This window comes from Fringilla coelebs (assembly GCF_963513975.1).
Source record: "Fringilla coelebs genome assembly, chromosome: 6".
Lineage (NCBI taxonomy): Eukaryota > Metazoa > Chordata > Aves > Passeriformes > Fringillidae > Fringilla > Fringilla coelebs.
Genome location: NC_140034.1, coordinates 52613221 through 52638306, shown reverse-complemented (window position 1 = coordinate 52638306; position 25086 = coordinate 52613221). Strand labels below are relative to the sequence as shown.

Here is a 25086-nt window from a genome sequence, read left to right as displayed (position 1 = left end):
GTGCCCCAGGCCCGCAGGTCCCGTTGCCATGGCAACACCCCCGCGGCGCCGCCAGACGTTTCCATGGCGGCCGCTGCGCTCCCAGGGCGCCCCCCAGCGGCCGGAAGCGCGTCACGACGGCGCCGGAACTACCGGAGAGGCGGAAGCGGAAGCGGCGGCAGCCGTGGCCGTGTCCTTCTGTGCCGTGACGCCGGGGCGGCACCATGGCGGACGCGGCTTCGCAGGTGCTGCTGGGCTCGGGGCTCACCGTGCTCTCGCAGCCGCTCATGTACGTGAAGGTGCTGGTGCAGGTAAGGGCGGGAATGGCGGGGTTGAGAGGGGGTACCGGGCCCGGTATCGGCCGCGCGGGGAGTACAGCCTGCCCGTTCCCGCCGCAGGTGGGCTACGAGCCGCTGCCGCCCACCCTGGGGAGGAACATCTTCGGCCGCCAGGTATACCAGCTGCCCGGCCTCTTCTCTTACGGTGAGTCCGCCTTGGTGGGGCCGCCCCGGCGCCGTCCCGGTGCCGCCGTGGGGTCCCCCCGGGGCTGACGGTCCCCGCTGTCCCCAGCCAAGCACATCATAAAGGTGGACGGGAGAGCAGGACTCTTTAAAGGCCTCGCCCCCCGCCTCTGCTCCAGCGCCATCGGCACCGTGGTGCACAGCAAAGTGCTGCAGGTACCGGCACGGGCGGGGCACCGGGCCCGGGGCGCTGCGGGAACCGGGCGTTCTGCCGCCGGGACCGGGGGACACCGGGGCCCCCTGGCTCCCCGCACAGTGCTGACCCTGTGCTGACTTTTTGCTTCACAGTGGTACCAGGAGGCCGAGCAGACTGAGGTGGGTACAGAGCTGCTTCCCACAGGGAATGCATCCTCTCCTCCCCTCCTTTCTCCCTTTATTTCTCTGTTTTTCTATTCTTCTCTTCTCCTTTCTTTTCTTCTTTCTCTTATTCCTTTCTCCTTCTCTTTTTCTTTCCTTTCTCCTCTTCTCTCTCTCCTTCCCTCTTTTTTTCATTCTGTTCTTCTCTCCTTTTTCTCTTCTCCATGCCTTCACTCCTTCTTTTTCCCTCTGTTTCCCTCCATTCTTTCCTCCTCCCCACGGCCCTGGATTTGGGCAGCCCCAGCCCTGCATCCAGAGCACTCTGGTGGGCCGGGAGCTTCCAGCCCCACCCTGGGAACAGCCTCCCCTCTTTGGGCAGCTGTTCCCGCCTGACCCCTGCTTCCCCCTCCAGCCTGGAACCAGGAGGAAGGAGTCCTCGCTGGAGCAGGTGCTCAAGGAGGTGAGGAGCAGCAGGAGGAAGGCAGTGGGATGTCACATCCCTGTCGCCTCCTGCTGATGCTCCCTTTGTTCCCAGACCTCCCAGGAGATGGTCGCCCGCTCTGCCGCCACCCTCATCACCCACCCCTTCCACGGTAGGTATCCCCCCATCCCGAGGGCCCGGGGGCGCAGTGCCAGGTGCCTCCTGTCACCCCCGTGTCCCCCCGTGTCCCCGCAGTGATCACCCTGCGCTGCATGGTGCAGTTCATCGGCCGGGAGACCAAGTACAGGTACGGCCCGGGGGCTCTGGGTGCTCCGGGGAGCCGGGCATCCTGGGATCCATCTCCCTGACCTTATCCCTCCTCTTTCTCCCTATCCCAGTGGGACACTAAGCGCCTTCGCCACAATCTACCGGGAAGAGGGAATCCTGGGATTCTTCGCGTGAGTGCCGGGGAGGCAGGGAGGGGCACGGCGGGGCAGGCATCGGTGGGAAGGTCCCAAAGCCTTCCTGGGAGTACCTTGAATCCCTCCAGCAGCTCCAGATCGCTCACCGGAGCATCCCAGCTCCCAGGGATGGCTGTTCCCTCATCACCCTGTCCCAAACCGGCTGTTCCCAGCTCTCCGCACACTCGGATCCCAACCCTCGGCCAGCATTCCCACTGTGTTTTCCCTTGCAGTGGCCTCATCCCGCGGCTCCTCGGGGACATCCTCTCCCTGTGGCTGTGCAACATGCTGGCCTACCTCATCAACACGTACGCGCTGGAGAACGGGGTAGGCTCTGCTCCGGGATCCGGAGTGCCGGGAGTGGCGGGGGGCAGCTCCAGGCGTGTTCTGGGAGCCACGACCCCGTTTTGGGGGGATTCAGGTGCTGTCGCTCCTCCCTTAGGTCTCCACCATGACTGAGATGAAGAGCTACTCCCAGGCGGTCACTGGGGTGAGTACAGGCACGGGCAGGGAGTGGATCCTTTCCCTAGGGAGTGGTGTGTTCCCAGAATCCTACGGCTGCCAGGGTGGGGATGGAGCCAGGCTGGGATCAGCTGGATTAGCCCACAGGCCAAGGGATGCTCCGTGGAGGACACGCGTGACCCTGTGGAGGTGGCGGCAGTGGGCTCCCTCCCTGGGTGAAACTCTGAGGTGTTCTCCCGATGTGGAGGGAAGAGGGAACATCCCACCGATCCCTGCTTTTCCTGCAGTTCTTTGCCAGCATGCTGACCTACCCCTTCGTCCTGGTCTCCAACCTGATGGCTGTGAACAACTGCGGGTGAGTCCCTGGTCCCACTGACACCTGCGTCCCTCTGCCCCGGATCAGCTCCTGGAACCACTTTACCAAAATTCCCAGGTGGAAAGGTGCTTCCAGCGCTCTGCAGGGTTGATCCCTCCGTGCTTAAAGTGCGAGAGGGTCGTTTTGGGGTTCAACCCAGTGTGGAGCTACAGAGGGAATGGGTCATTCCCGGGTGGGAATAATTCCTGGTGGGTCTTTCCTCCCTTCCCCAGGTTGGCCGGGGGTCTCCTCCCCTATGCACCCACCTACTCCTCCTGGCTGGATTGCTGGAGCCAGCTGCACAGGGAGGTAAGTGCTGGAGCTGGGATGCACTGGCATACATCTGGACACGGAGAGGAGCCAGGTGGGAGCCTCGTGGGGTTTGGAGAGGCCACCCTGGACTTTTTGTGGCCCCTCCATGGTCGTTTTCCCTTTCCAGGGCAACATGAGCCGAGGGAACAGCCTGTTCTTGCGCAAGGTTCCAGCAGGGAAGCGATATGTCTGGGAGGAGCAGAGGTTCCGCTGATTCCGGAGATGGGAGTGGGATTGTGGAGCCAATGGTGGGCTCTGGAAGCAAAGAATCATGGAGAGTGATGATTTCTATACAGTTTTTTAAAAATCATTTCCTGCTGAGAGCTGAAGATGCAGGTGTGAGAGTCTCTGTCCATGGGAGTTTCCTGGGAAGAGGGGCTGGCCGGTCACCAGCATTCCCTGATTTATCCAGGAGCCTTTTCCTAACCTCAAACACCGTTGAGGCTGTTGCCACAGCGAAAATTCCCGGACAAGCCCAGGCTTCTGCTGACATGGAGGGCCAGTGGCATGTGGGGGCTCTCAAAATTGGGGGGGAGTGTAGGCCTGGCAGGGGTTGTTGGATGCCTGGAAGGGGTTGTTGGATGCCTGGAAGGGTCCTTGCAAGGCCCGTGGCAGGGCAGAGGTGAGCATTGCACACGGGGCCAGAGGTTTGCACAGCCTGGGGGGTGTGTGGAGCTGGGAGGTGGGGTCACACAGCTGGCAGGGGCTGTCACACACCAGCAAGAGGGACACACTCTGGGGGGGTCATTGCACTCCTGGCAGGGGCTGCTGCACACGTGATGAGGGTTATACATGGCTGGAGCAGGATTTGCACAGCCGGCAGAGCTGGAAGGTTGTTGCAAAGCTGGAGGGTAGGTGGCACACCTGGCAGGAGTTGTTGCACACCTGGTGGGGGCTGGAGCAGGACTCGCTCACCTGGCAGGGACACTGCGAAGGTGGGACATGGGTCACGCACCTGGGGGCGGCTGTCGCACACAGCCAAAGGGCTGCACGCCTGGGAGCGGCTGTCACACACCAGGCGGGGGCATGGCCAAGCTGGCAGGCGCTTTCACACCCGGCCGGGGCCGTTCCGCACCGGAGGAGGCGGTCGCACACCCGGCACAGGCGGGCCGCGGCGGGGGCGGGCTCGGTGCGGGGGGTGGTGCCGGTCCCTCCCTGCGTCCCTCCTCCCTCGCTGCTCCTTCCCGCCCCGTGCCGGCGCCATGGCGGGCCCGGGCGGTGCCGACGGTGCCGGGGACGCCGGGGATGTGCTGAGCAGCGGCAACGAGCGGCGGTGCCGGGCGCGGCTGGCGGCGGCGGGCGCGGGGGGCGCGGCGGCGGCGGCCGCGGTGCTGGTGCCGCTGTGCTCGGTGCGCGGCCGCCCCGCGCTGCTCTTCACGCTCCGCTCCCGCCGCCTCGCCGGCCCCCACAGCGGCGACGTCAGGTACAGGCGGGGGGAGCGGGCACCGGGGCCGGGCCGGCCCTGACCCCACCCCCTGATCCCTCCCGCAGCTTCCCCGGTGGGCGGCGGGACCCGGCGGACGGGGACGCGGTGGCCACGGCTCTGCGGGAGACGCGGGAAGAGCTGGGGGTGGTGGTGGCAGCCACCAGCGTCTGGGGACAGCTTCGGACGCTGCCCGACCGGGTACCGGGGATCGGCGGGGCTTGGAGGCGCGGGGACAAGGGCGTGCGGGGCCAAGAACAAAAGGGCAGGCGGCGGGGACACGGGGATGGCTTCAAGGTGACAGGGAAGGCGGCAGGGTCACGGGTGACGGGTTCGAGGTGATGGGGACAAAGGTTCTGGCATGATGCCTTTGGGGTGACAGGGGTTTGGGTGACAGGAACAAGGCTGCAGGGACACAGAGAAGGAAGGAGTTCACTTGACAGAGACAAAGCAGTAGGGACACAGGTGACAGAGCAAGGGTTCTGGGTGACAGGGACAAGGCAAGGAGATGGGTGACAGGGTGCAGATGACTGCGGACCAGGGGGACAGAAACACAGGTGAGGGGGGGATGCAGGCACCAGAGGATTGGAATGACAGGGAAAAGGCAGTAGGGTCATGGGTGACAGGGACAAAGCAACAGGGTCATGTGTGGCAGATTCGGGGGACAGGGACACGGGTGACAGATGTTACAGGTGATGATGATTTTGGGTGATGGGGACAGGGTAGCAGGGACAAGGGTGGTGGATTTGGTGTGACAGGGACACGGCTGATGGGTTACAGGTGACAGGGACAGGTCAGCAGGGATATGGGTGACAAGAATTCTGGGGATTCAAGGTGACAGGACACAAGGCAGTGGCACTGGTGAGGGGGTGACACACAGGATGGGTGCCTGCACCGGGTGCATGGGGGTCACTTTGGGGAGGGGGTGTCACCCTGTCTCTCGCTGACACACCTTCCAGCATGGAATGACCGTGGCACCTGTTGTGGCCAACCTGGGGCCACTGGAGGCCTTGACACTGAACCCCAACCCTGATGAGGTGAGTGGCTCCTCCCCCAGGCCTGCTCCCCTTCCCCTGGCAGCTGTTCCGGTCACTGCGGTCTGTGCTGACAGGTGGAGGAGGTGTTCACCCTGCCCCTGCCTCACCTGCTCCGTGAGGAGAACCAGGGCTACACCCACTTCCGCACGGCCAGCGGCTACGGATACACCTTGCCCGTGTTCCTCAACGGCCCCCACAAGGTCTGGGGGCTCACGGCCATCATCACCGAGCTGACCCTGGAGCTGCTGCTGCCTGGCCACTACCGCAGGAAGACCCGCGTGCCTCCCCAGAAAGCCCCAGCCTGAGTGGGCAGGGGGCGGCTCTGGGGTCCCCGTGCCTCGGTTCTCCACCGTGCACGGGGGAAGCGGCTCCGAGCCCAGCAGTGATGTTGCACACTGTGATTCAGTAAAAGCCATGTTTGGAACTGCCCTGGCCTCCGAGTTGTGGAGTGGAGCCAGGACAGCTGTCCCTTGGCACAGGCACAGGAGGAGGAGTCCTGGTGCCACTGCAGCAGGGACAGGGAGTGTGGGGTCCCCGGGGAGGGGACTGTGTCTCTTAGTACCCTACAGCCATTGCCTCTGCCCCACTCCCAGCCTCATGGAAATCCAGGATCTCCCCTCTGGGGTATCCAGGCCCCAGCTGTGTCACCCCATGATCCCTGGGGATCTCATGCTCCAGGGACAGCCGGACACTGAGGCCCTCTGCCTTGTCAGTCCCGTCCTACCATTTAATGTCCACAGCAGAGCCTGGGAGCACAGCAGCATTTATTGAGAACCCTCTGAGTGCTGCCAGCACCCCAGAAACCCCTTCCAAGCAGGACAAGGGAGGTGTGGTGGATCCTTATGCTGATGCCGCTCGGCCTTTGGCCTCGTTGTAGCGCCGCATCCTCTCCTCCAGCTCGGGGCGGAAGTGGCGGATGAGGCCCTGCATGGAGCGGGACAGTGGTTAGTGGGGAGGGGAAGGCTGCTGGCCCCTCCAAGCCTTCCGGGCCCCTCACCTGCACGGGCCAGGCCGCGCCATCGCCCAGGGCACAGATGGTGTGTCCCTCGATCTGCTTGCTGATCTCCCAGAGCGCGTCGATCTCGGCGGCCTGCGCGTCGCCCCGCACGAACCGCGCCATCACCTTGTTCATCCAGTCCACGCCTGCGGGAATCGGGATAGGGATGGGTCCCTGCAGTGCCCCGCCCCGCAGCCCCTCAGCCACGGCCCCCCGCTCACCTTCCCGGCACGGGGTGCACTGCCCACAGCTCTCATGCTTGTAGAACTCGATCAGGCGTGCGATGGCTTTGACGATGTCGGTCTGGGAAGAGAGGGAGGGTGAGGAAGGTGAGGGTCCCACCACAGCTGGGGGAGTGGAGGAGCCCATCCCTTACCGATTTATCCATGACGATGACAGCAGCTGTACCCAGCCCACTCTGCGCCTGCACCAGGGAATCGAAGTCCATCAGCACTGTCTCACACACAGACTTGGGCAGCAGCGGCGTGGAGGAGCCACCCGGGATGACAGCCAGCAGATTGTCCCAGCCCCCGCGGACACCGCCTGCAAAGAGCAGGGTCAGGACAGGCAGCTCCGGCCCCGCTGCGGCCCGGCTCAGCGCGGCGCTCACCGGCGTGTTTCTCGATGAGCTCCTTCAGCGGCACCGACATCTCCTCCTCCACCGTGCAGGGCGTGTTGACGTGCCCTGAGATGTTGAAGAGCTTGGTGCCGGAATTCCGCTCCCGGCCGAAGCTGGCGAACCAGGCGCCGCCACGCCGGCAGATCGTGGGGGCCACCGACACCGTCTCCACGTTGGCCACCGTGGTGGGGCAGCCGAACACACCTGGGGAAACATTAGGAAAAAATTCCTCCCTGTGAGGGTGGTGATGCCCTGGCACAAGTGGCCCAAAGATGCTGTGGCTGCCACAGCCCTGAAGTGTCCAAGGCCAGGTACAACAGGGCTTGGAGCTACCCGGGATTGTGGTACGTGGCCCATGGAAGCAGTGTAGAATGAGAGTCTTTTCACACCATTCCATGAAACAGTGGGAGCTCTTAATGGACGTGGTGTTGTCCCTGCAGCAGGACGGTGTCCTGGGGACAGTTGTTTTGGGGTGGCAGCTGGGAACTCAGGACAGAGCTGTGGGGCCGTACCTACATCAGCAGGGAAGGGGGGCTTGAGGCGGGGCTTCCCCTGCTTGCCCTCGATGGACTCGATGAGCGCCGTCTCCTCCCCGCAGATGTAGGCGCCGGCGCCGCGCACCACGAACACGTCAAAGGCGTATCCCGACCCGCAGGCATCGCCGCCCAGCAGCCCGGCCTCGTAGGCCTCGCGGATGGCCACCTGCAGGGGGCAGGGGGTGAGCCCCGGAGCACCCCGAGCCCCGCCGGGGGGTGTGGGGGGGCTGTGGGGCGCTCCCCCTACCTGCAGGTTGGAGGCCTCGTTGTAGAACTCCCCGCGGATGTAGATGTAAGCGGCGCGGGCGCCCATGGCCCGTCCCGCCACCAGGCAGCCCTCCAGCAGCTTGTGCGGGTCGTGCCGCATGATCTCCCGGTCCTTGCAGGTGCCCGGCTCGCCCTCGTCCGCGTTCACCACCAGGTACTTGGGTCTGCGGGCAGCTCACGTCAGGGGGAGCTCCCCGCAGGCCGGGGCCGCGGTACCGGAGCTGTGGGCGGTCCCGGTCTCACCTCCCGTCCGGGGGTTTGTTCATGAAGCTCCACTTGAGCCCGGTAGGGAATCCGGCGCCGCCGCGACCCCGCAGCCCCGAGGTCTTGATCTCGCCGAGGATCCAGTCCACGCCCTTGAGCAGGATCTCCTTCGTCTTGTACCAGTCGCCGCGGCGCAGCGCGCCCCGCAGCCTGCGGGCACCGGGCACGGTGGCACCGGGCACGGAGCACGGGGCACCGGCACTCCCCACGCTACTCCCGCTACTCACCGCCAGTCGTGCCGCCCGTAGAGGTTGGTGAAGATCCGGTCCTCATCCCGCAGCGACCCGAACTGAGTCTTCTTGGGCGCCGTCTGCGGGGACACACGGATTCAGCACCAGGAACACCGGGACCGGTACCGCACGGTTCCGGTGCTCCCCGCCCCGTCCCGCTCACCGAGAAGGAGGCGGCGGGCAGGCGCCGCAGCGCCAGCAGCTGCCTGCCGGCCATGGCGGGGGGCACCGGCACCGGGACCGACCACCGTCACCTTCAGCCGCCCCCGCGGTGACGTCAGGGGAGCGCCGGCGGCGCGGCAGTGACGTCACGAGAGAGGCGGAACCAGGCCGGTTTGGGGCGGGGCCGCACGGAGGGGGCGGGGCCAGAGCGAGGGGCGCGTTCACAAGGCGGGCTCGTGGCCCCGGGGGGCGTGGCCTGGCTGGCGGCGCGCCGGCACGTGCCCCGCGCCCCGGTCCGGGTCGGGTTTCGGTGCTGAAACCGGAGTCCCCCGTCCGCCCCCCCGGAGCCCCCCGGGGCGCCCCGCTCCCCCCCGCCCCAGCGCCCCGGGGGGTCGCTGCACTCCACCCGATCTCCGGCGCTCCACGGCGGGCCCCGGGGACAGCGGTGGCCTCGTCCCTGCGAGGGACGAGCGCAGGTCCAGGGCGATCTGGTTTCCTCCTGCTTGGTCCCGGTCGTGGGGAGAAGGAGCAGGAGCGGGCAGAATGTTCTTTCTCTTCCGAGGGCCGCAGCGGCGCGGTGCTGGCAGCCCCGCGCCCCCCACCTGCCGGGGCACCCCCCGGCGCCACGGCCCCGGCCGTAGGGGGCCCCGCGGCTCCCGCCCGGCCTCTCGGCTCAGGGGTCCCGGCACCGCCGGCACTGCGGGGAGCCAGGGGAGATTAAACCGTAGTGGTGTGTCCCCCGTGGAGCTTCAGCGGGCTGCCGAGGAGCCGGTGTCCCGGCCGCCCCCCTCTTTTGGGCAGGTAACCGGCGGCGGGGATAGGGCCGGAGCACGGTGGGTGCCGGGGATCCTGCGTGCCCTCGCAGGGAGGCTGCGGGACTGGGGAACAGCTGGGCGGCTGCCCACATCTGGAGCAGGGCGGCCGAGCGGGGAATAATCCGGAGGATTATGCACGCGGGCGCGGCACCCACCCCCCCGCGCCTGCCCTGCATATCCCCAGATATTCCATAAAAACCTCAAATCCCCGGTGGCAGCCCCGCGGTCTGCGCCAGCCAGCCCCCCCCGGGGCCAGGCATGTCCTGCGGCGCGGGGGCAGCCCCCAGCCATGGGCAACTGCACCAAGACCCCTGAGCGGCGGCTCCCCAAGGTACGGCAGGGCTATGACACCCCGTGGGGCAGGAGGAGGAGGAGGGGGGCGTCTCTGCTCGGCCCCCCCTCGCCGCTGACGGCTGCTCCACCCGCAGGATGGGAAGCCACGCTCCGGCGCTCCAGGCTCCGGCGCAGGGGACCCTGAGGACGTGCTGGACGCGGCGCAGACCCCTCCGATGCAGGGATACTCGGTGCTGCAGGGGCTGGTGGGGCCGGCCTGCATCTTCCTGCGGCAGAGCATCGCCATCACCCAACGGGTATGTGACTGTCCCCTCCCCTTGTGCTGCCCGTGCTCCCGGGGGGCTTAGGTGGGGTCCCCGGGAGTAGGACCCCTCCTTCGTCTCTTCCCGTTCTCTCTTCCCCAGGACCGGGAGCTGCGGCCCGAGGAGATCGAAGGTGAGGCGCTGGGGAGGGGGTGCCGCTCGGGTGGGTGGCAGTGCCGGGGTGCCGGTGGTGACACTGTGGTGTCCCCAGAGCTGAAGCAGGCGTTCCGGGAGTTCGACAAGGACCACGATGGCTACATCAGCTACAAGGACCTGGGCGAGTGCATGCGGACCATGGGCTACATGCCCACGGAGATGGAGCTCATTGAGCTGTCCCAGCAGATCAGTACGTGGTGGGGCACGGGTGCCCATCAGTCCCTGCCCCTGCCCCGCTGACAGCCCTCTCCTGCTGCAGCCGGGGGCAAGGTGGATTTTGATGATTTCGTGGAGCTGATGGGCCCCAAGATGCTGGCGGAGACGGCGGATATGATTGGGATCAAGGAGCTGCGTGACGCCTTCCGTGAGGTACGGGGATGGTGGGGACAGACAGGTAGGCTGTCAGTGTGCCAGGAGCGGCCGGTGGCAGTGGGACCTTGTCCTTAGTTTGACACCAATGGGGACGGACAGATCAGCATGGCGGAGCTGCGGGAGGCCATGCGCAAGCTCCTGGGGCAGCAGCTCAACTATCGGGAGGTGGATGAGATCCTCAAGGACGTGGATCTCAATGGCGATGGCCTGGTCGACTTTGAAGGTAGGAGCAGGGAAGGGGCCAGGAGCACTCCCAGGGACATCTGAGATGTTCCAGGTGTGTTTCCCTCCCCCGGCAGAGTTTGTGCGGATGATGTCGCGCTGAGGGTGGCGTGTGCCAACGCGGGACCCAAGCCCCCCGTGCCTTACAAAGACGAGGGGGCCACAGAGGGACCCCCAGCTCCAGGGGCTGGGGCAGTGCTGGCACAGCGGTGCCTATGCCTGGGGTGAGGCTGGGTGCTGGAGCTGCTCCGATGCTGAGGTCTGACCGTGGCAGGAGGCACCGGGGCTGAAGTCGGGACCCTCGTCTGCACAGGCTCGGCTGAGCTTCGACTACTCTCACCCTCATCTCTGCTCTCTCCCTGCATCATCCCCCTTCCCACCCAGACATCACCCTAAAAGTCACACCATCGTGGTGCCCTTTCCTTCAGGTGTTCCCCATCCCTCCAGCCTCCATTCCCACTCTGTGTGCTGCACTGAGCCCCTCAGGCTCCCCCCATGCCAGGTTTAATGCAGACTGCACAGCATAACCCGCCCCGTCACCACGGTTTGAGCTCAGACCCACCCCAGACCTGCCTAGGGTGAGGCATCCCTCCCTTTTGGGGCTGGCACAGACCCTCATGGATGTTCTGGCGGACCCCAGCACAGGGGAGAATCCTGGCAGCCCAGCCAGGAGACCCTCCAGGGGAGAAATAAAGCATTTCTGGGTGGAAGGGCCTCAGCCAGCTGCAGGCAGGGCTGCTGTAGGTACCCTCCCTGCCCTGGCTGCAGTTTTGGGGCCAATTTTGCCCTTTTGAGATGATAAAACTCTCTCTATAGACTTTTGGTTTGTGTTTTATGTTGTTTCCAAAGAGTTTATTCGTGATCGTGCCTTCCACTGGTATCCCCCAAAACTGTGGACTCCCACTGTGTCTCACGGGAGCCCCGCAGGGAGCCGCGACCGCGGGCACAGGGCTCCGGGGAATGCACGGCCGGCGGGTGGGGCCGGTTCCCCAAAGTCCGGGCCGGGGTTCACCCCCGCAGAGTCGGGAGGTCCTGAACGGCTCCGGCTCGGGGCTGTGGGGTGACACGGCGGCGGGGGGAGCGCGGTGGTGCCGCTCCCGGTGCCCCCCCCCCGTGCCCCCGAGGCGGCGGCGCCGCTCGGTCACGTGACCCCGAGAGGGCCCCGCCGCGCGAGGGGGCGTGGCTTGTGTATAAGTCACGTGGGCGGAGAGGTACCGAGGGGGCGGGGCCGACGCCGCGTGTCTCCACGGTGACCGGCCGGTAGGCGCGCGGCGGCGTGATGACGTTGCGCTCGTGACGCGCTTGCGTCATCACCGCGAGCGCCGGCGGCGGCGGCGGAGGGGGGAGACACCCGGGTCAGGCCGGGGCCGCGCAGCGCTACCGGGAACCGGGGCCGCCGCGCTCCGCTCCGGTTCCCGGCTTCCCGCCGGGCCGAGCGGGGCCGAGCTGAGCTGAAGAGAGGCGGGCACCGGCGATACAACCGGCGGGGCGAGCGCGGGGGCCGCACGCCGACCCCCGCCGCGGGGCTCCAGGGATCCGGGAGCGGCGGGCGGCCGTCGGGGATGTCCTACAAGCCCATCGCTCCCGCCCCCGCTACCCCCGGAGCCGCCAGCGCCAGCCCCGCCCCGCCGGGGCCCGGGGCACCGTCCGCCGGTGAGAGAACGCCGCGGTAACCGCGGGGGACGGGGGGCACCGGAGCGGAGAGGGACCGGAGGGATGGAGGGGGGTACCCCGGGAAGGGATGGTACCGGATGAGGGTGGTACCGAGGAAGAGGGAGTGCGGCTGTGACCCTCAGTTTCTCGCAGCCACGAGTGTCCCGTCGCCCTCCGGTTCCGTCCCTGGCGCCGCCGCCCCTTTCCGGCCGCTCTTCAATGACTTCGGGCCGCCGTCCATGGGCTACGTGCAGGTGAGGCGCGGCGCCGGGACCGGTGGGGCCGGGCGCGGCGACGGGGTCGGCCCCCAGCCCCTCCGTCCCTGCTTGTTCCCCTGTTCCCGCAGGCCATGAAGCCCCCCGGGGCGCAGGGCTCGCAGAGCACCTACACGGACCTGCTCTCGGTCATCGAGGAGATGGGGAAGGAGATCCGGCCCACCTACGCCGGCAGCAAGAGCGCCATGGAGCGGCTGAAGCGGGGTAGGGGCAGGGTGGGGAACCGGGCGGCCGCGGGGCTGCGCTTCCGAGGCTCCTCAGCCCCGCGGGGAGCCACTGGAGGGTGATTCGAGCTGTCCCTGTGCTTCTCCCCGCAGGGATCATCCACGCCCGGGCGCTGGTCAGGGAGTGCCTGGCAGAGACAGAGCGAAACGCCCGCACGTAACGGCAGCTGCCACCCGGGACCCCCCGGGAGCTCCCGGTGGTGGCGGCGGGGGCGGGGGGGCCGCCGTGCTGCCCGAGCCCCCCCTCCCCGCGCTCTCCGCTCTTTATAAATGCGTGTTTTTATAAATAAAGGACAATGTTGGGACTCGGCCTCGGTGTGTCCCCGCGGGGGTGGGTCCCGATGGCGGGACGCGGGGTAGAGGTGGGGGAGTCGGGGGAGGGTTTGGAGCCGCGCTGGGTGGGTGTCCGGGAGCTGAGAGGTGCAGGAGTGATCGGACCACTCGTTGGTCACTTAAAAAAGTGGCTTTTGAAATAAAACACTGGGTTTTTCCGGGGGCGGCGGTGCCGGTACACGCGGAGCGCCCGTGAGTGGCGCTCGCTGCCTTCCGCTCTCTGACGTCACGGGGCCCCCCCCTCACCTCCCTACGTCACGGCTGTCGCCGTGGGAACGGGCTGTGATGTCACGATCCGAGGGGCCGGTGCGGAGCGGCGCAGGTTTGGTGCGGCCGGGGGGCGGCGGGGACCGGGCGGGCGGGCGGGCGGGGGGGAGTAGAGGGGGCCGCGTTGCCATGGCAACGGAGCCGAGACCAGTGGGGCCGAGCCGGGCCGAACCCGGGGCCGAGAGGGGCCGAGCGGTACCGGACTGATCCGAACGTGGGACTGAGCCGGGCCGAACCCGGGGCCGAGGGTGTCCGAGCGGTACCGGACTGAGCCGAACCGGGAGCCGAGCGGTAACAGACTCCGCCGAACCCGGGGCCGGGCTTTTCCGAGCCGGGCCGAACCTGGGGCCGAGCGGTGCCGGGCGGTACCGAACTCAGCCGAGCGTGGTGCCGAGCTGGGTCGAACCCGGGACCGAGCGCAGCCGAGCGAAACCGGACTGAACCGAACCCGGAGCCGAGCGATACCCGACTCAGCCGAACCCGGGGACGGAGCGGCTCCGAGACGGGCCGAACCCCTACCGGTCTGAGCTCAGTGTGCCCTGAGCGGTTCTGAAGGGCTGCCGAACCGGCCCGAGCTGTCCCGGAGCCGGCCCGGTCCGGTGTAACGGAAACCCTCTCAGGAGGTGCCCCCGCTGTGCCCCGCCGCCGCCATGCTGATCAAGGAGTACCACATCCTGCTGCCCATGAGCTTGGAGGAGTACCAGGTGGCCCAGCTGTACATGATCCAGGTGAGAATGCGGGGCTGAGCATGACTGCTTGAGGGAGCCGCGGGGCTGAGCGGGGGGAGCTGGGGATGCAGGGGTCTGGGTTTGTGGGGCTGAGCCTGAGGGGTGTGGGGTCCAAGGGCCGAGCCGGAGGGGGTGCACAGGGCTGTGGGGCTGGGCATGGGAGCTGGAGGGGTGCAGGGATCTGGGGACTGTGATTGAGGGGGTGCAGAGGGCTGAGAGAGGCTGGGGATTGTAGCCTGAGGGGTGTAGTGGGCTGTGAAGGTGCAGGGGCTGAGCCTGGGGGTGCACAGGGGACTATGAGGCTGAGCATGGGGTGCGGGAGGGTGTAAGGGAGCTGTGGGGCAGAGTGTGCAGAGCTGGGCAGCTGTAGGGCTGAGCATGGAGCCTGGAGGGGCACGGTGGGGGGCTGAGGCTGATCCCAAGGGATCAACCCTGCAGGTTGCAGGGGTTTCACCGGGGCTTCGGGCGGGTTTGGGACCACCGAGCCAAGCAGGAGGTCCTGTGAGCAGGTGTGGGGTCGGTGGGTGCCAGCACTTGGGGGCAGGAGTGTACACGGACCCTGGGCGCTCGTGGGGGTGGGGGTCTTGGGGCTTGGAGGGGCTGCACTGAGCCGTCGTTTTGGTGCAGAAGAAGAGCCGGGAGGAGTCGAGTGGTGAGGGCAGCGGGGTGGAGATCCTGGCCAACCGACCCTACAGCGATGGCCCTGGGGGCAGTGGCCAGTACACCCACAAGATCTACCACGTTGGCTCCCACATCCCCAGCTGGTTCCGGGCGCTGCTCCCCAAAGCCGCGCTCCAGGTGGAGGAGGAGTCCTGGAATGCTTATCCTTACACACGCACCAGGTGGGAGCTGGGTGGTGGCGGGGTGGGCTGCAGGACTGGCCATGCCCCTTGGCTCAGTCCTGTGCCCCTCCAGGTACACATGTCCCTTTGTGGAGAAGTTTTCCATTGAGATCGAGACATACTACCGCCCAGATGCAGGGCAGCAGACCAACATCTTCAACCTGAGCGCGGCAGAGAAGAGGCAGAGGATTTTGGGTGGGTATGGCTGGCTTGGGGAGCTGGGCAGGACACTGTGGCTGCTGGAATTCCCACATAATGCTTCTGGGATGGGTGTGTGGTTGTAATGGGACCTTAGGGGCTCAACTTCACTCTAGTTGCTGGTGCTCATGTTTCAGGGATACTGGAAGGGAAGAGCTCCCTGGATCCTGAGCTCCCTGCCCCAGGCTCCCTGCTCTGAGCTCCCTGCCCGCTCCCTCTCAGTGCTGCTGAATTAAGTTCCACATTAAAGATATTTTCAGGGACAGTTTTGTCCTCTGCCTCTTCCCTTGCCTCTATTTCTGTTTGCAGCTTCTCCTTTCTAGTGCCAGCCTACTCCCCTCTCCTTCTGTGTTCCAGCCTTGTTCTGGCATGGATTTGCCTTCTCAGTCTCTCCTGCTGTACATGGGACCCTACACCTGGGTCCTGTGGGGTATTTTGGATCAGCTGGAGCAGGGAGAGCTGGAGAAGCATGTCCCCATTTTCCTACTCCCTGCCCTGCTTCCCCTCTCCCCAGAGCTTTGCTCCAGTTTGTTCTCTGGCTCCTTTCTGCGGGGACTGGTGGGCAGAACAGGGAGCTCAGGGTGGGATTCTTCCCTCTCCACCGAGTTCCCGTTCTTGATGGTGTTGGACATGGTCAGTTCAGGCGCCAGAGTCTGGAGTGTGACGTGCTGCCTCTTAAAATGGAGGCCCAAAATAGGCACTCGGAGGAAATGATTCATCTGACCTATTTCTCTCCCTGGCTCTTGCGGCACTGGGGATGTCCGGCCGGGATACCGATGGCTGGGACCTGGGGGCAGGAATTCTGCTCCTACTGCCCCCAGGAAACCACCAGGGCCAAACAGATGGCATCAGGGCATGGCCCCGTGCCCACTGCCTGGTTTTCCACTCTCTGTGCCCATCCAGTGGGCATTCCACAGGGCACTCAGCATCTCCAGTGGCTGCTGCCTTCCACAGGGAGGAGGGCTGAAGTGGGACCAGTGTGGATCCCACTGGGATTTCTCTGCCCTGGTGTCTTGTAGCACTGACAGATTTAAACCCCTCTCACGTTTCAAAGGGCAATGGAAAAACATGGTCTGGGTTATCCGCAGGGATAACTGCTTCCTTGGCAGCTTTCTCCCAGTGGCAAAAGCAAAGGGAGTTGGATTGTGATGGGAATGACGCTGCCAGGAGCTGCTTGGGGACAGTAGGTCCTATCCCAGCTCTTTGCTGCTGTTATCCAAGATGCTTGGCATCATGCTGTGCATTGCATCATTTTTGTGGATTCAGGGCATCTCTAGTTTTCTTTTTCCCCCTTTTTTCAGTCCAAGCTGGAAGAAGAAAGGCTGGCAGCACCTTGGGGACATCAAGGAGGGCAAATAAATGGGTTTGGCACAGCCTGGAAATGGGGACAGTGCTGCAGGACGGTACTGGGAGCCACTGGGGTGCCTTGGGATCCCCCAGACCAGTACCTGGAGACAGGGCTGGAAAAGCCAAATTCTAGCAGATTTTGTGGTGGATTGAGCCCGAATAGCTGTTGGATCATGTTTTCCTGGATGATGTTCAGGAGCCTTTCTCTGGTCTTGGGAGGTCATCCTCATTTGGGGGGAGCTCACCCTCATTTGGGGAAGGTCACCTTTGTCTGAAGATGGGGCTCATTGCGCTCTCCCCCCCCTCTGGCTCTCTGGAGGCTCCTGTGTCACATGCTGGTTTTGCTGTGCCCTGGTTTTGGGGGACCCTCGGGCTTTTTTGGGGAGGAAGCTGGGAGCTGTGCTGAACTGTCCCTGTTCTCAGCCTCCATGTCCCCCAGGGTGGCTGGGATCACCCTGCAGCTGCCAGATCTGCCAGCTAATGTGTGTATGTGTGTCAGCCCTGGCTCTCCCCACGCTCCCAGACCCTCCCTCCCTGTGCCGCTCCCTGGGAGCAGATTGGGGTCCCATGTGGGGACACAGATGTCTTTGGCTGCACCAAGGGTTTCTGTGATGTTCCAGCTGTGGGATTTTATATGTTCTATTAGGAAATTCTTGCCTGTGGGGGTGGTGAGGCCCTGACACAGTCTGCCCAGAGAAACTGCGGATGCTCCATCCCTGGAAGTGTCCAAAGCTGGGTCAGATGGGGCTTGGAGCAACCTGGGATACTGGAAGGTGTCCCTGCCCATGGCAGAGGGTGGAAGGAGAGGATCTATAAGGTCCCTTCCAACCAAAGCCATTCCAGGTTTCTACAATTCCAGAACTCCAAGATTTTAGAATTCTCAGACAGAGAGTCTTTGCTGCCAGCTGTGTTGGGTGCAATGCTCATGGGAATAATTTGACCTCATTTTTGTCCCTTTTTCCTTATTTTCCTATCTGTGCCCCCTTGCAAAGTGCTGCGGGGTGACAAGCGCCGTTCCCCCCACAGACACCATTGACATTGTGCGTGATCCCATCTCCCCCGGGGAATACAAACCTGAGGAGGATCCCAAACTCTACCACTCATCCAAGACGGGCCGGGGACCACTGGGGGATGACTGGCTGGAGGCAGCAGCAGCCAGCGGGCCCCTCATGTGCGCCTACAAGCTCTGCAAGGTGGAGTTCCGATACTGGGGCATGCAGTCCAAGATCGAGCAGTTCATCCATGACGTGGGTGAGTTTGGACCCGTGGGTTGCTGGAGGGTGATTTGGGCAGCCATGGGATCACACTGGACTTGCTTCCCCCATTTCCCCCCCCCTCAGGCCTGAGGAAGGTGATGCTGCGTGCCCACCGCCAAGCCTGGTGCTGGCAGGATGAGTGGACGGACCTGACAATGGAGGATATCCGGCAGCTGGAGGAGGAGACAGCGCGAATGCTGGCACAGAAGATGGCCAAGTGTGGCGAGGGCGAGGAGCCACCCGTGGCTGGGGTCAGCCCCGAGGGGCAGCCGGAGCCAGATGGTCCTGGTGGTCAGGAGATGGCTGAGCTGCAGGCAGGGACCGATACCCCCTCAGATGATACCTTTGCCAAGCAGTGGTCCACCTCTTCCCGGTCTTCCTACTCTTCCCAGCATGGAGGTGAGACCAGGTCCAGTGTGGTTTTGCCCTGGATGCTGCGGTTCTCCATAGGAGATGTGTCAGGGGACTGTTTTGCCTGGCTTGGGTCTCTCTTGGCCTGGGGCTCTGGGTGTCCCAGGGTTCTTGAAGTGGCCCTGGATGACCCAGGAATGGTTCTGGATCTCCCAAGAAGGGACTCTGGGTGACCCAGGGATGGTAACAGATCTCCCAAGGAGGGTCTCTGGGGGACACAGGGGTGGCCCCAGATCTCCCTGGGCATCTGGATCCATGAGCTGTGGGGCAGGAGAGGGGGGGGGGTCTCTCACAGCAGGGGGCTGTGAGTGCTGACCCCCCGTGGGTGGCAGGGGGCGTGTCTCCTCAGAGCCTGTCGGAGTGGCGGATGCAGAACATTGCCCGGGACTCAGAGAACAGCTCCGAAGAGGAATTTTTCGATGCCCATGGTACTGGCACCATCTTGGAACAGGCTGGGTGGGGGTAAGGGCATCTGAGGATGGGCATGCAGGCACAGGGGTGTCCCCCCACCCACGCTTCCCTCCTGCCTCTGCAGAGGATCTGTCTGACAGCGACGAGGTCTTTGCCAAGGAGATGACCAAGTGGAGCTCGAACGACTTCTTGGACACGCTTGAGCGGCCAGCGGAGCTGGATGAGGCACTGGGTGAGCTCTGGGGGTGCTCTGGCCCCAAATCCTGGGGTGGATGTCCTGGGAGGGGCCTGATTCCCACCTGGAGACCCCAGCTGCCTTACCAGCGCTGTGTGCTTACAGGGGATGGAGCCAGTGTCACCAAGGGGGATGGTGAAGGATTGGAAACATCCAGCTTCCCTGAGGTGCGTGTCCCCTCCCTCGGGCCCTGCCCTCCTGCTGTGTCCCCTGACTTGACTGCTCTCCTTCCTGCAGGGAGGCACGGCAGAGAGCACGGAGCAGATGTGCCGGATCCACGCGCTCTTCCTCATCCTCCACAGTGGGAACATCCTGGATCAGGGAGCGGGCGAGCCAGGCTCCAAGCAGGCAGATGTGCAGACACTGGCAGCCACCTTTGATGCTGTCACCCGCGTCCACTTTCCTGAGGCACTGGGACATGTGGCCCTGCGCCTGGTGCCCTGCCCGCCCATCTGTGCTGCAGCCTATGCCCTTGTCTCCAAGTATGGATTCCCACTGGGAAAGCAGGGGCCTGGGGAGCTGGTATCCTTGGAGAGGGGACTTCACTTCTGGTGGGGCGTTAAAGACCAGGGAGGGGATGGGGGTTAACTCCTGGTGCAGTGTATTGGGGCAGGCAAGTGTTGTGTGATGAGATGGAATGGGATACATATAATTCCTGGTGTGGTATCCCAGGGCATGCAGATGTTTTGTGTGGGATGAACACAGTGGGGCAGGATGGGATGGGATAGGATGGGGATAACTCCTCATGCAGCGTCATTATCCTGGGTTGAGCAAGCATTGTGCAGAGAGATGGAGACATCAAAGCAGCATGGAATGGCATGGAATTGGATGGGATAAGGTAACTCTGGATACAGCATCCTGGGTGAGAAGTGCTTTGTGGTGGGGGAGAATGGGGATTACTCTTGGTGTGGCATCCCAGGGTGAACCAGTACCATGCAGTGGGATGAGGAGATCAGAACAGTCATGTTCATCCCTCACTGTGTCCCCTCAGGCTCAGCCCTTACAGCCATGACAGGGACAGCCTGTCCAGCAGCCAGGACCACATCCCGCTGGCAGCACTCCCACTGCTGGCCACCTCCTCAGGCACCTACCAGCAGGCTGTGGGCACCGTCATCACCCGCGCCAACCAGGCCTATGCAGCCTTCCTGCACTCTGGAGAGGGCACTGGCTTCTGTGGCCAGGTGAGGTGGAATTTGGGGGAAGCTTGGCTCTGGGGTCCAGCTGTCACCCTGCATGGAGGGTTTGGGGGTTTCACCCTCCTCATGGATCTGTGGTCTCTGCAGGTGGTGCTGCTGGGGGACTGTGTGGGTGGCATCCTGGGATTTGATGCCCTGTGCCAGAGCCGGGCAGGCTCAGGGGGCAGCCGGAGCAGCAGCCGCCGTGGCAGTCTGGTGAGTGCCTTGCATTCCAACACCCCCTGGGGAGGGTCTGGGGGTGCACTGGAGGCTACATGGGATCTGGGTGTTTGCTGCTGCTCCCTGCAGAGCACAGAGCCCATCTCCCCGGAGCAGTGCGGCGGCCCGGACCCACTGGCTGATGGGACTGAAGGAGCACCAGTATTGGGCCAGGCCAGCCCTGAAGCCCCAGGGGCACAGGGGGACAGCCAGCAGCACAGCTCCATGAGCAGGTAAGCCCAAGGGGAATGGTTGACTATATTGTGCTTTATGGAAAGAGTGCAATTTCCATTTGCTCCAGGCTGGGAAGGAGCATTTCATGGAGGTTCCCTGCCCGAGGGGGATCTTCCTGGAGCTCCTCTGGGATAACAGGGCCACACCAGGTGCAGCTTTGCCTTCAGGATGTGCGATGTTGCCATCCCTCCCCATGTTCACTGTCTCTGCTGTCCCAGCCTGCAGGCCAGCGAGGCCCCGCTGGAGGCAGAGGCACCCCGTGGCGGTGCCATGGCGCTGGATGGAGCAGAGGGTGCCAACACCCGCCTCGAATTTAAAGTATCCGGCTTCTTCCTCTTCGGTTCCCCACTGGGGCTGGTGCTCGCGCTGCGCAAGACCGTCATGCCTGCTCTGGATGGTGAGGATCCCTGCCTGCCACAGTACCAGCCCCTGACCCTCCCTGCAGGGCTCAAGTCCCTGAGTTACGCTCACCTGACAAGCCTGAGCTCCTGAGGACCATCTCAGGGAGCCCTGCTGGGGTTTGAGCCCCTTGCATACCTAGTCCTGGCTGTGTGGGTGTTGATGGGTGGCTGAGTGTTCCTGCTCTGTGCCAGCCTCAGCCTATCCCTGGTGCCCCAAATTTCCCTGTACAGCCTTTCCTTTTGCTGTGTCCTGCTTTACCCCTCCTGGGTGTTTTGCTCCTGGTACCCCTGACCCTGCTCTGTGCTGCAGTGGCCCAGCTACGTCCTGCCTGCGAGCAGATCTACAACCTCTTCCACGCCGCCGATCCCTGTGCCTCCCGCCTGGAGCCCCTCCTGGCCAAGGCCTTCCATGCTGTGCCCCCGCTCAGCGTGCCCCGATACCAGAAGTACCCTCTGGGTGATGGCACCTCGTCCCTGTTGGGTGAGCAGGTTCCCACCAGGCTGCTGCCAGGCACCCTGGGGCCACGTCAGGGTACCTAGAGCATCCTGGCTGGGTGCGGGTAGTGGGATGTGCAAGCCCTTCCCACTGCTCTGGGGCTCTGCTGGAGGGGTGTCTTGGGGTGGTGGGTGTCCCTGGGGACTCTGGGTGTGCTCACCCAGCTCTCTCTTCAGCGGAGGCCCTGCAGACACACTCTGCCCTGTTCCTGCCCAAAGTGGATGTGGCTGCTCCCCCTACCCCCACTGGCAGCTTTGGGGGCTTCTGGAAGGGCAGTGAGCTGGCAGAGCCCCCCACTCCTGCCAGCACCAGTGAGGTTGTCAAGAGTAAGTGTCATCCCCACCCACCCCATCCCATGTGGGCACCTTGGACTGCCCAATAAGGGATGAGGTTTGGAAAAGTCTTCATCCCAGCTCTCCCTGCAGTCCTGGAGCGCTGGTGGGGCCCGAAGCGCATTGACTACTCTCTGTACTGCCCCGACGCCCTGACTGCCTTCCCCACCATCACCCTGCCCCACCTCTTCCATGCCAGCTACTGGGAATCCTCCGACGTGGTGGCCTTCATTCTGCGCCAGGTATGATGGGCCCGGTGGGGTGGGTGGTAAGCCGGGGCCAGCAGAGGCTGAGCCAGTTCTGTGCTGTCGGCAGGTGATGGAGAAAGAGGGGCCACAGCCTGCAGAGAGCGAGGAGAGCTCCATCTACAGCCCCGCCATCCCCCGGGAGAAGTGGCAGCGCAAGCGCACCCAAGTGAAGATCCGGGTATGTGGCCAGCGGGAGGCCACCTGGGGCATCCTGGAGTGTGTGGATTCTGGGACAATCCCACAGCCCAGTGGTGTCCCAGTAGCACCTCAGGAGCTCCCCCAGGAGCTGCTGAACACCCCGTGTGCCTGCAGAACGTGACGGCCAACCACCGTGCCTGCGATGTCATTGTGTGTGAGGGCAAAGCGCAGGTCCTCAGCGGGCGCTTCATGTACGGACCCCTGGATGTGGTGACACTGACTGGGGAGAAGGTATTGCTGGGCTCAGGGGGCCACCAGGACCCCTCAAACAGGGTGGGGTGTCCAGGACCGAGCATAGGGCTGGTGTCACCCACAGTAGGGGAGGATGTGGTTAACAGGACCCTGGGTAGGATGGCGGGAGAAGGTTGTAAGGACTTATGTGGGAACGCAGCAAGATGTGGGGGTCCAACCTGTGCCCAGCGCATTTCTCTCTCTCAGGTGGACATCTACATCATGACACAGCCACTTTCAGGGAAGTGGCTGTACTATGGCACTGAGGTGACGAGTGGCAGCGGGCGCGTGACCTTCACCATCCCTCCAGACAAGGCTCTGGCCATCGGGATCTATCCTGTGCGCATGGTGGTCAGGTGAGGTATTGCCTCAGTTTCTCCTCCAGCCCTTTTGGCAGAGCTACACCTGCTGCTCTGCCAGCAGAGCTGGTGCTGAGCCACAACCTCTGCCTTTGCAGAGGGGACCACAGCTACGCCGAGGCGTACCTGACCGTGGTGGCCCGTGGCACCGAGTCTGTTGTGTTCAGCATCGATGGCTCCTTCACTGCCAGTGTCTCCATCATGGGCAGTGACCCCAAAGTGCGGGCGGGGGCTGTGGATGTTGTAAGGTGGGTGTCCTTCAGTCAGAGTGTCAGTCTCCCCATTTTTCATGGTTTGACAACTCAGTTGGGGAGTGTCAGAGCAGGAACAAGGGGCAGGGTATTCCACCACTCCCTTGCCTCCAGCACATCATCTCTTTGCCGGTGCTCTATTGTGGAAAATAATCCTATCCAAGTTTGGATGTGGTCCCCAGAGCTCTGCTGTGCCTTCTCCTTAATAAAATCCCTGGGAAAAGGGAGGTCTTGGAGGCAGCACCCACACATGCTGTATTGGGAGATCCCAGCTACCCATAGCAGGACTGTCTCCACACAGGCTCCTGGCAGCCACCCATGTCCCCTCCTAGGCACTGGCAGGACTCGGGGTACATGATCATCTACGTGACGGGGCGCCCTGACATGCAGAAGCACCGTGTGGTGGCCTGGCTCTCCCAGCACAACTTCCCCCACGGCGCCGTCTCCTTCTGCGACGGGCTCACCCACGACCCGCTGCGCCAGAAAGCCGCCTTCCTGCAGAGCCTGCGCACCGAGGTGGGTGTGGGGGTGCTGCTGGGACGCAGGGCTGTGTTGGGGTGGTGTGGGCTGTGCTGAATCCTGTGCACCTCTGCATCCTGGTGGAGATGCTGGGACCTGGACTGCATTGCCATGGCAGAGCTGGAAGCTTCTCAGGGCAGCTCCCAGCTATCCGTCTTAACATGAGGCTGTCCAAGCTCTAAGGGGTAGCTGTCCCTGTGGGAAGGGTTGTTCCTTGCCCTAATGCTCTTGTCCCTGGGCAGGCAGAGATCTCCATAGTCGCTGGCTACGGCTCCACCAAGGATGTCTCCGTCTACAGTTCACTGGGACTTGCGCCAGCACACATCTACATTGTGGGACGGGCCGTCAAGAAGTTCCATAACCAGTGCCAGGTATGGTGGTGGCAGGTCTGGGGACAGACTGGGGATGCAGGGGATGATGGCTGACCCCACCAGCCGGCTGTGGCCACTGGCTCAGGCTGTCTGTGTGTCCTGCAGTTCCTCTCTGAGGGTTATGTTGCCCACCTGGCCCAGTTGGAAGCTGCAGCCCTGGCTCACTCCCCCAAGGGCCCCCCACGACCTGTGCTGGGCAAAGGCACCTATGGCTGCCCGGCACCTGTCGACTTCCTGCGGAAGCAGAGCCAGCTCCTGCGTTCCCGGGGCTCCAGCCAGGCAGAGCGGGATGGGGGGCCCCCCTCAGCACCCCCCGGCTTTTCCCGGACCAAGCCCCGCAGCATCAGCCTCAAGCTGGAGGGTGAGGAGTGAGGGTGGCACGGCCATGTCCCCCTTCTGCCACATCCCTGATTTCCCAGCAAGGAGCACCTGGGGACAGAGCCGGTGCTGGGCCATGAGGCCATCGCAAGGAGATGAGGGTGCTGGGTCCCCTGAGACCAGGGGGTGCTGGGAGAAGGCTCAGAGCCCCCCAGAGTACCAGAGTGATCCCCTCAGGGCAGAGCCACCCTGGGTCCTCCCTGTTGCCCCCAGCCCCATCCCCTCTGGTCCTTTGGGGCTGTGGGCAGTGCCCAGTGGGGTCTGCACTCCAGGGTCATTATCCCTGTGCAGAACTGGGGGCTGTGGCTGTGCCCCAGAGCGAGTGGCACCTCCCCACCTATTTATTTCTGTCCAGTGTCACGACGCAGGGCTGGGTTGGGGTTCCAGAGTGGTTCCTCTGTTCCCCCCCTTTCGTTTCGGTGTTGAATAAAGAGATGTTATGACAAGGTGCCAGCACCCACGAGTTCGCTCTGTGCCTGTGGCCACAGGGAAAGCCTGTGCCCATCCACTGGGAAAGCCTGTGCCCACCCACTGGGAAAGCCCTGGGGAGCCTCCAGGGACACCATGTCCCACAGGGAGATGGCTGTGGGGCACAGCAGTTTGGTCACAAGCAATTTAGGACAGGGAAAAGAGCCTGAGGTGTGTGGGCTTTGCTGATACCTTCCCCCTCTCCAACTTGGTTTCCCCTCATTTTACCTCTAGCAGCAAATTTTTGTAGTGACCAGGGGGTGTGACTGGTTTTACTTGAGTTTATCTTGGCATAGCATGATCAGAGATTTATAGAGATAGCAGGAACAAGCTGTTACTCTATATAAAATATTCCCGACACTGACATGACAAGAGGAGACACTGGTTTGGGATGATAGCAGCAGCCCGGATAAGTGACAATGGTGTGGCACGGAGAACAGGCATTAACAGGTTCGAGCTGGGGCCGAGGCTCAGTGTTGCCCCTCCATGGCCACTATAAAGTATAAAAACATCAAATAAGTG

General features: G+C 63.8%; 6 protein-coding genes across 8 annotated transcripts; 5 read left to right on the top strand and 1 right to left on the bottom strand.

Annotated features, from left to right (window-relative positions):
* The first annotated feature begins 143 nt into the window (after positions 1–143).
* MTCH2 (mitochondrial carrier 2) lies at positions 144–3137 on the top strand. Of its 2 annotated transcripts, none has more exons than XM_084207335.1 (13): positions 144–290; positions 378–462; positions 550–656; positions 789–815; positions 1210–1257; positions 1333–1390; positions 1474–1525; positions 1617–1676; positions 1913–2006; positions 2122–2169; positions 2429–2496; positions 2730–2805; positions 2936–3137. In XM_084207335.1, exons 1-13 carry the CDS (start codon positions 204–206, stop codon positions 3020–3022), a joined length of 897 nt encoding a protein of 298 aa, XP_084063461.1. In that variant the 5' UTR covers positions 144–203; the 3' UTR covers positions 3023–3137. The 2 variants fall into 2 exon arrangements, with proteins under 2 accessions (XP_084063461.1, XP_084063460.1); XM_084207334.1 differs by having other exon boundaries at positions 1177–1257.
* Positions 3138–3994: 857 nt separating this feature from the next.
* Positions 3995–5690, top strand: NUDT8 (nudix hydrolase 8). Its single transcript, XM_084208081.1, has 4 exons — positions 3995–4231; positions 4300–4432; positions 5191–5268; positions 5343–5690. The coding sequence occupies exons 1-4, from the start codon at positions 4011–4013 to the stop codon at positions 5571–5573; spliced, it is 663 nt and encodes a 220-aa protein (XP_084064207.1). The 5' UTR covers positions 3995–4010; the 3' UTR covers positions 5574–5690.
* Positions 5691–6015: 325 nt separating this feature from the next.
* Positions 6016–8483, bottom strand: NDUFV1 (NADH:ubiquinone oxidoreductase core subunit V1). The gene is made up of 10 exons (XM_084207409.1): positions 8345–8483; positions 8179–8261; positions 7931–8101; positions 7668–7851; positions 7397–7586; positions 6876–7088; positions 6642–6808; positions 6487–6568; positions 6266–6411; positions 6016–6192 (listed from the first exon to the last, which is right to left on the bottom strand). Exons 1-10 carry the CDS (start codon positions 8396–8398, stop codon positions 6109–6111), a joined length of 1374 nt encoding a protein of 457 aa, XP_084063535.1. The 5' UTR covers positions 8399–8483; the 3' UTR covers positions 6016–6108.
* Positions 8484–8799: 316 nt separating this feature from the next.
* CABP2 (calcium binding protein 2) lies at positions 8800–11170 on the top strand. 2 transcript variants are annotated; one of them, XM_084207797.1, is made up of 8 exons: positions 9072–9144; positions 9343–9489; positions 9587–9748; positions 9857–9887; positions 9966–10100; positions 10170–10279; positions 10358–10505; positions 10582–11170. In XM_084207797.1, the coding sequence occupies exons 2-8, from the start codon at positions 9448–9450 to the stop codon at positions 10605–10607; spliced, it is 654 nt and encodes a 217-aa protein (XP_084063923.1). In that variant the 5' UTR covers positions 9072–9144; positions 9343–9447; the 3' UTR covers positions 10608–11170. The 2 variants fall into 2 exon arrangements, with proteins under 2 accessions (XP_084063922.1, XP_084063923.1); XM_084207796.1 differs by lacking the exon at positions 9343–9489 and having other exon boundaries at positions 8800–9144.
* A 624-nt stretch (positions 11171–11794) lies between these two features.
* On the top strand, positions 11795–12961 carry CDK2AP2 (cyclin dependent kinase 2 associated protein 2). The gene is made up of 4 exons (XM_084208643.1): positions 11795–12157; positions 12311–12411; positions 12504–12636; positions 12750–12961. Exons 1-4 carry the CDS (start codon positions 12067–12069, stop codon positions 12815–12817), a joined length of 393 nt encoding a protein of 130 aa, XP_084064769.1. The 5' UTR covers positions 11795–12066; the 3' UTR covers positions 12818–12961.
* A 515-nt stretch (positions 12962–13476) lies between these two features.
* Positions 13477–24426, top strand: PITPNM1 (phosphatidylinositol transfer protein membrane associated 1). The gene is made up of 23 exons (XM_084208243.1): positions 13477–13984; positions 14612–14826; positions 14900–15021; positions 17398–17622; positions 17712–18026; positions 18371–18466; positions 18574–18681; positions 18790–18851; positions 18922–19166; positions 19676–19865; positions 19968–20075; positions 20169–20311; positions 20531–20709; positions 21024–21194; positions 21386–21535; positions 21635–21783; positions 21857–21967; positions 22102–22218; positions 22426–22574; positions 22676–22825; positions 23161–23344; positions 23590–23718; positions 23824–24426. Exons 1-23 carry the CDS (start codon positions 13907–13909, stop codon positions 24088–24090), a joined length of 3663 nt encoding a protein of 1220 aa, XP_084064369.1. The 5' UTR covers positions 13477–13906; the 3' UTR covers positions 24091–24426.
* Positions 24427–25086: the final 660 nt, after the last annotated feature.

Bases quoted from the DNA above. Each gene is read 5' to 3' on its own strand.
- MTCH2 (XM_084207334.1), top strand. From the start codon at position 204: ATGGCGGACGCGGCTTCGCAGGTGCTGCTGGGCTCGGGGCTCACCGTG. The intron at 1,258-1,332 runs GTGAGGAGCAGC...CTTTGTTCCCAG, and splicing joins TGGAGCAGGTGCTCAAGGAG to ACCTCCCAGGAGATGGTCGC. The intron at 1,526-1,616 runs GTACGGCCCGGG...TCCCTATCCCAG, and splicing joins GGCCGGGAGACCAAGTACAG to TGGGACACTAAGCGCCTTCG.
- NUDT8 (XM_084208081.1), top strand. From the start codon at position 4,011: ATGGCGGGCCCGGGCGGTGCCGACGGTGCCGGGGACGCCGGGGATGTG. The intron at 4,232-4,299 runs GTACAGGCGGGG...TCCCTCCCGCAG, and splicing joins CCCCACAGCGGCGACGTCAG to CTTCCCCGGTGGGCGGCGGG. The intron at 4,433-5,190 runs GTACCGGGGATC...CACACCTTCCAG, and splicing joins TTCGGACGCTGCCCGACCGG to CATGGAATGACCGTGGCACC.
- NDUFV1 (XM_084207409.1), bottom strand. From the start codon at position 8,398: ATGGCCGGCAGGCAGCTGCTGGCGCTGCGGCGCCTGCCCGCCGCCTCC. The intron at 7,089-7,396 runs GTACGGCCCCAC...ATGTTTCCCCAG, and splicing joins CCCCTTCCCTGCTGATGTAG to GTGTGTTCGGCTGCCCCACC. The intron at 6,569-6,641 runs GTAAGGGATGGG...CTCTCTTCCCAG, and splicing joins TCATCGTCATGGATAAATCG to ACCGACATCGTCAAAGCCAT.
- CABP2 (XM_084207796.1), top strand. From the start codon at position 8,887: ATGTTCTTTCTCTTCCGAGGGCCGCAGCGGCGCGGTGCTGGCAGCCCC. The intron at 10,101-10,169 runs GTACGTGGTGGG...CTCCTGCTGCAG, and splicing joins TGAGCTGTCCCAGCAGATCA to CCGGGGGCAAGGTGGATTTT. The intron at 10,506-10,581 runs GTAGGAGCAGGG...CTCCCCCGGCAG, and splicing joins TGGCCTGGTCGACTTTGAAG to AGTTTGTGCGGATGATGTCG.
- CDK2AP2 (XM_084208643.1), top strand. From the start codon at position 12,067: ATGTCCTACAAGCCCATCGCTCCCGCCCCCGCTACCCCCGGAGCCGCC. The intron at 12,412-12,503 runs GTGAGGCGCGGC...CTGTTCCCGCAG, and splicing joins CGTCCATGGGCTACGTGCAG to GCCATGAAGCCCCCCGGGGC. The intron at 12,637-12,749 runs GTAGGGGCAGGG...TTCTCCCCGCAG, and splicing joins CATGGAGCGGCTGAAGCGGG to GGATCATCCACGCCCGGGCG.
- PITPNM1 (XM_084208243.1), top strand. From the start codon at position 13,907: ATGCTGATCAAGGAGTACCACATCCTGCTGCCCATGAGCTTGGAGGAG. The intron at 18,467-18,573 runs GTACTGGCACCA...CTGCCTCTGCAG, and splicing joins GGAATTTTTCGATGCCCATG to AGGATCTGTCTGACAGCGAC. The intron at 21,968-22,101 runs GTATGTGGCCAG...GTGTGCCTGCAG, and splicing joins GCACCCAAGTGAAGATCCGG to AACGTGACGGCCAACCACCG.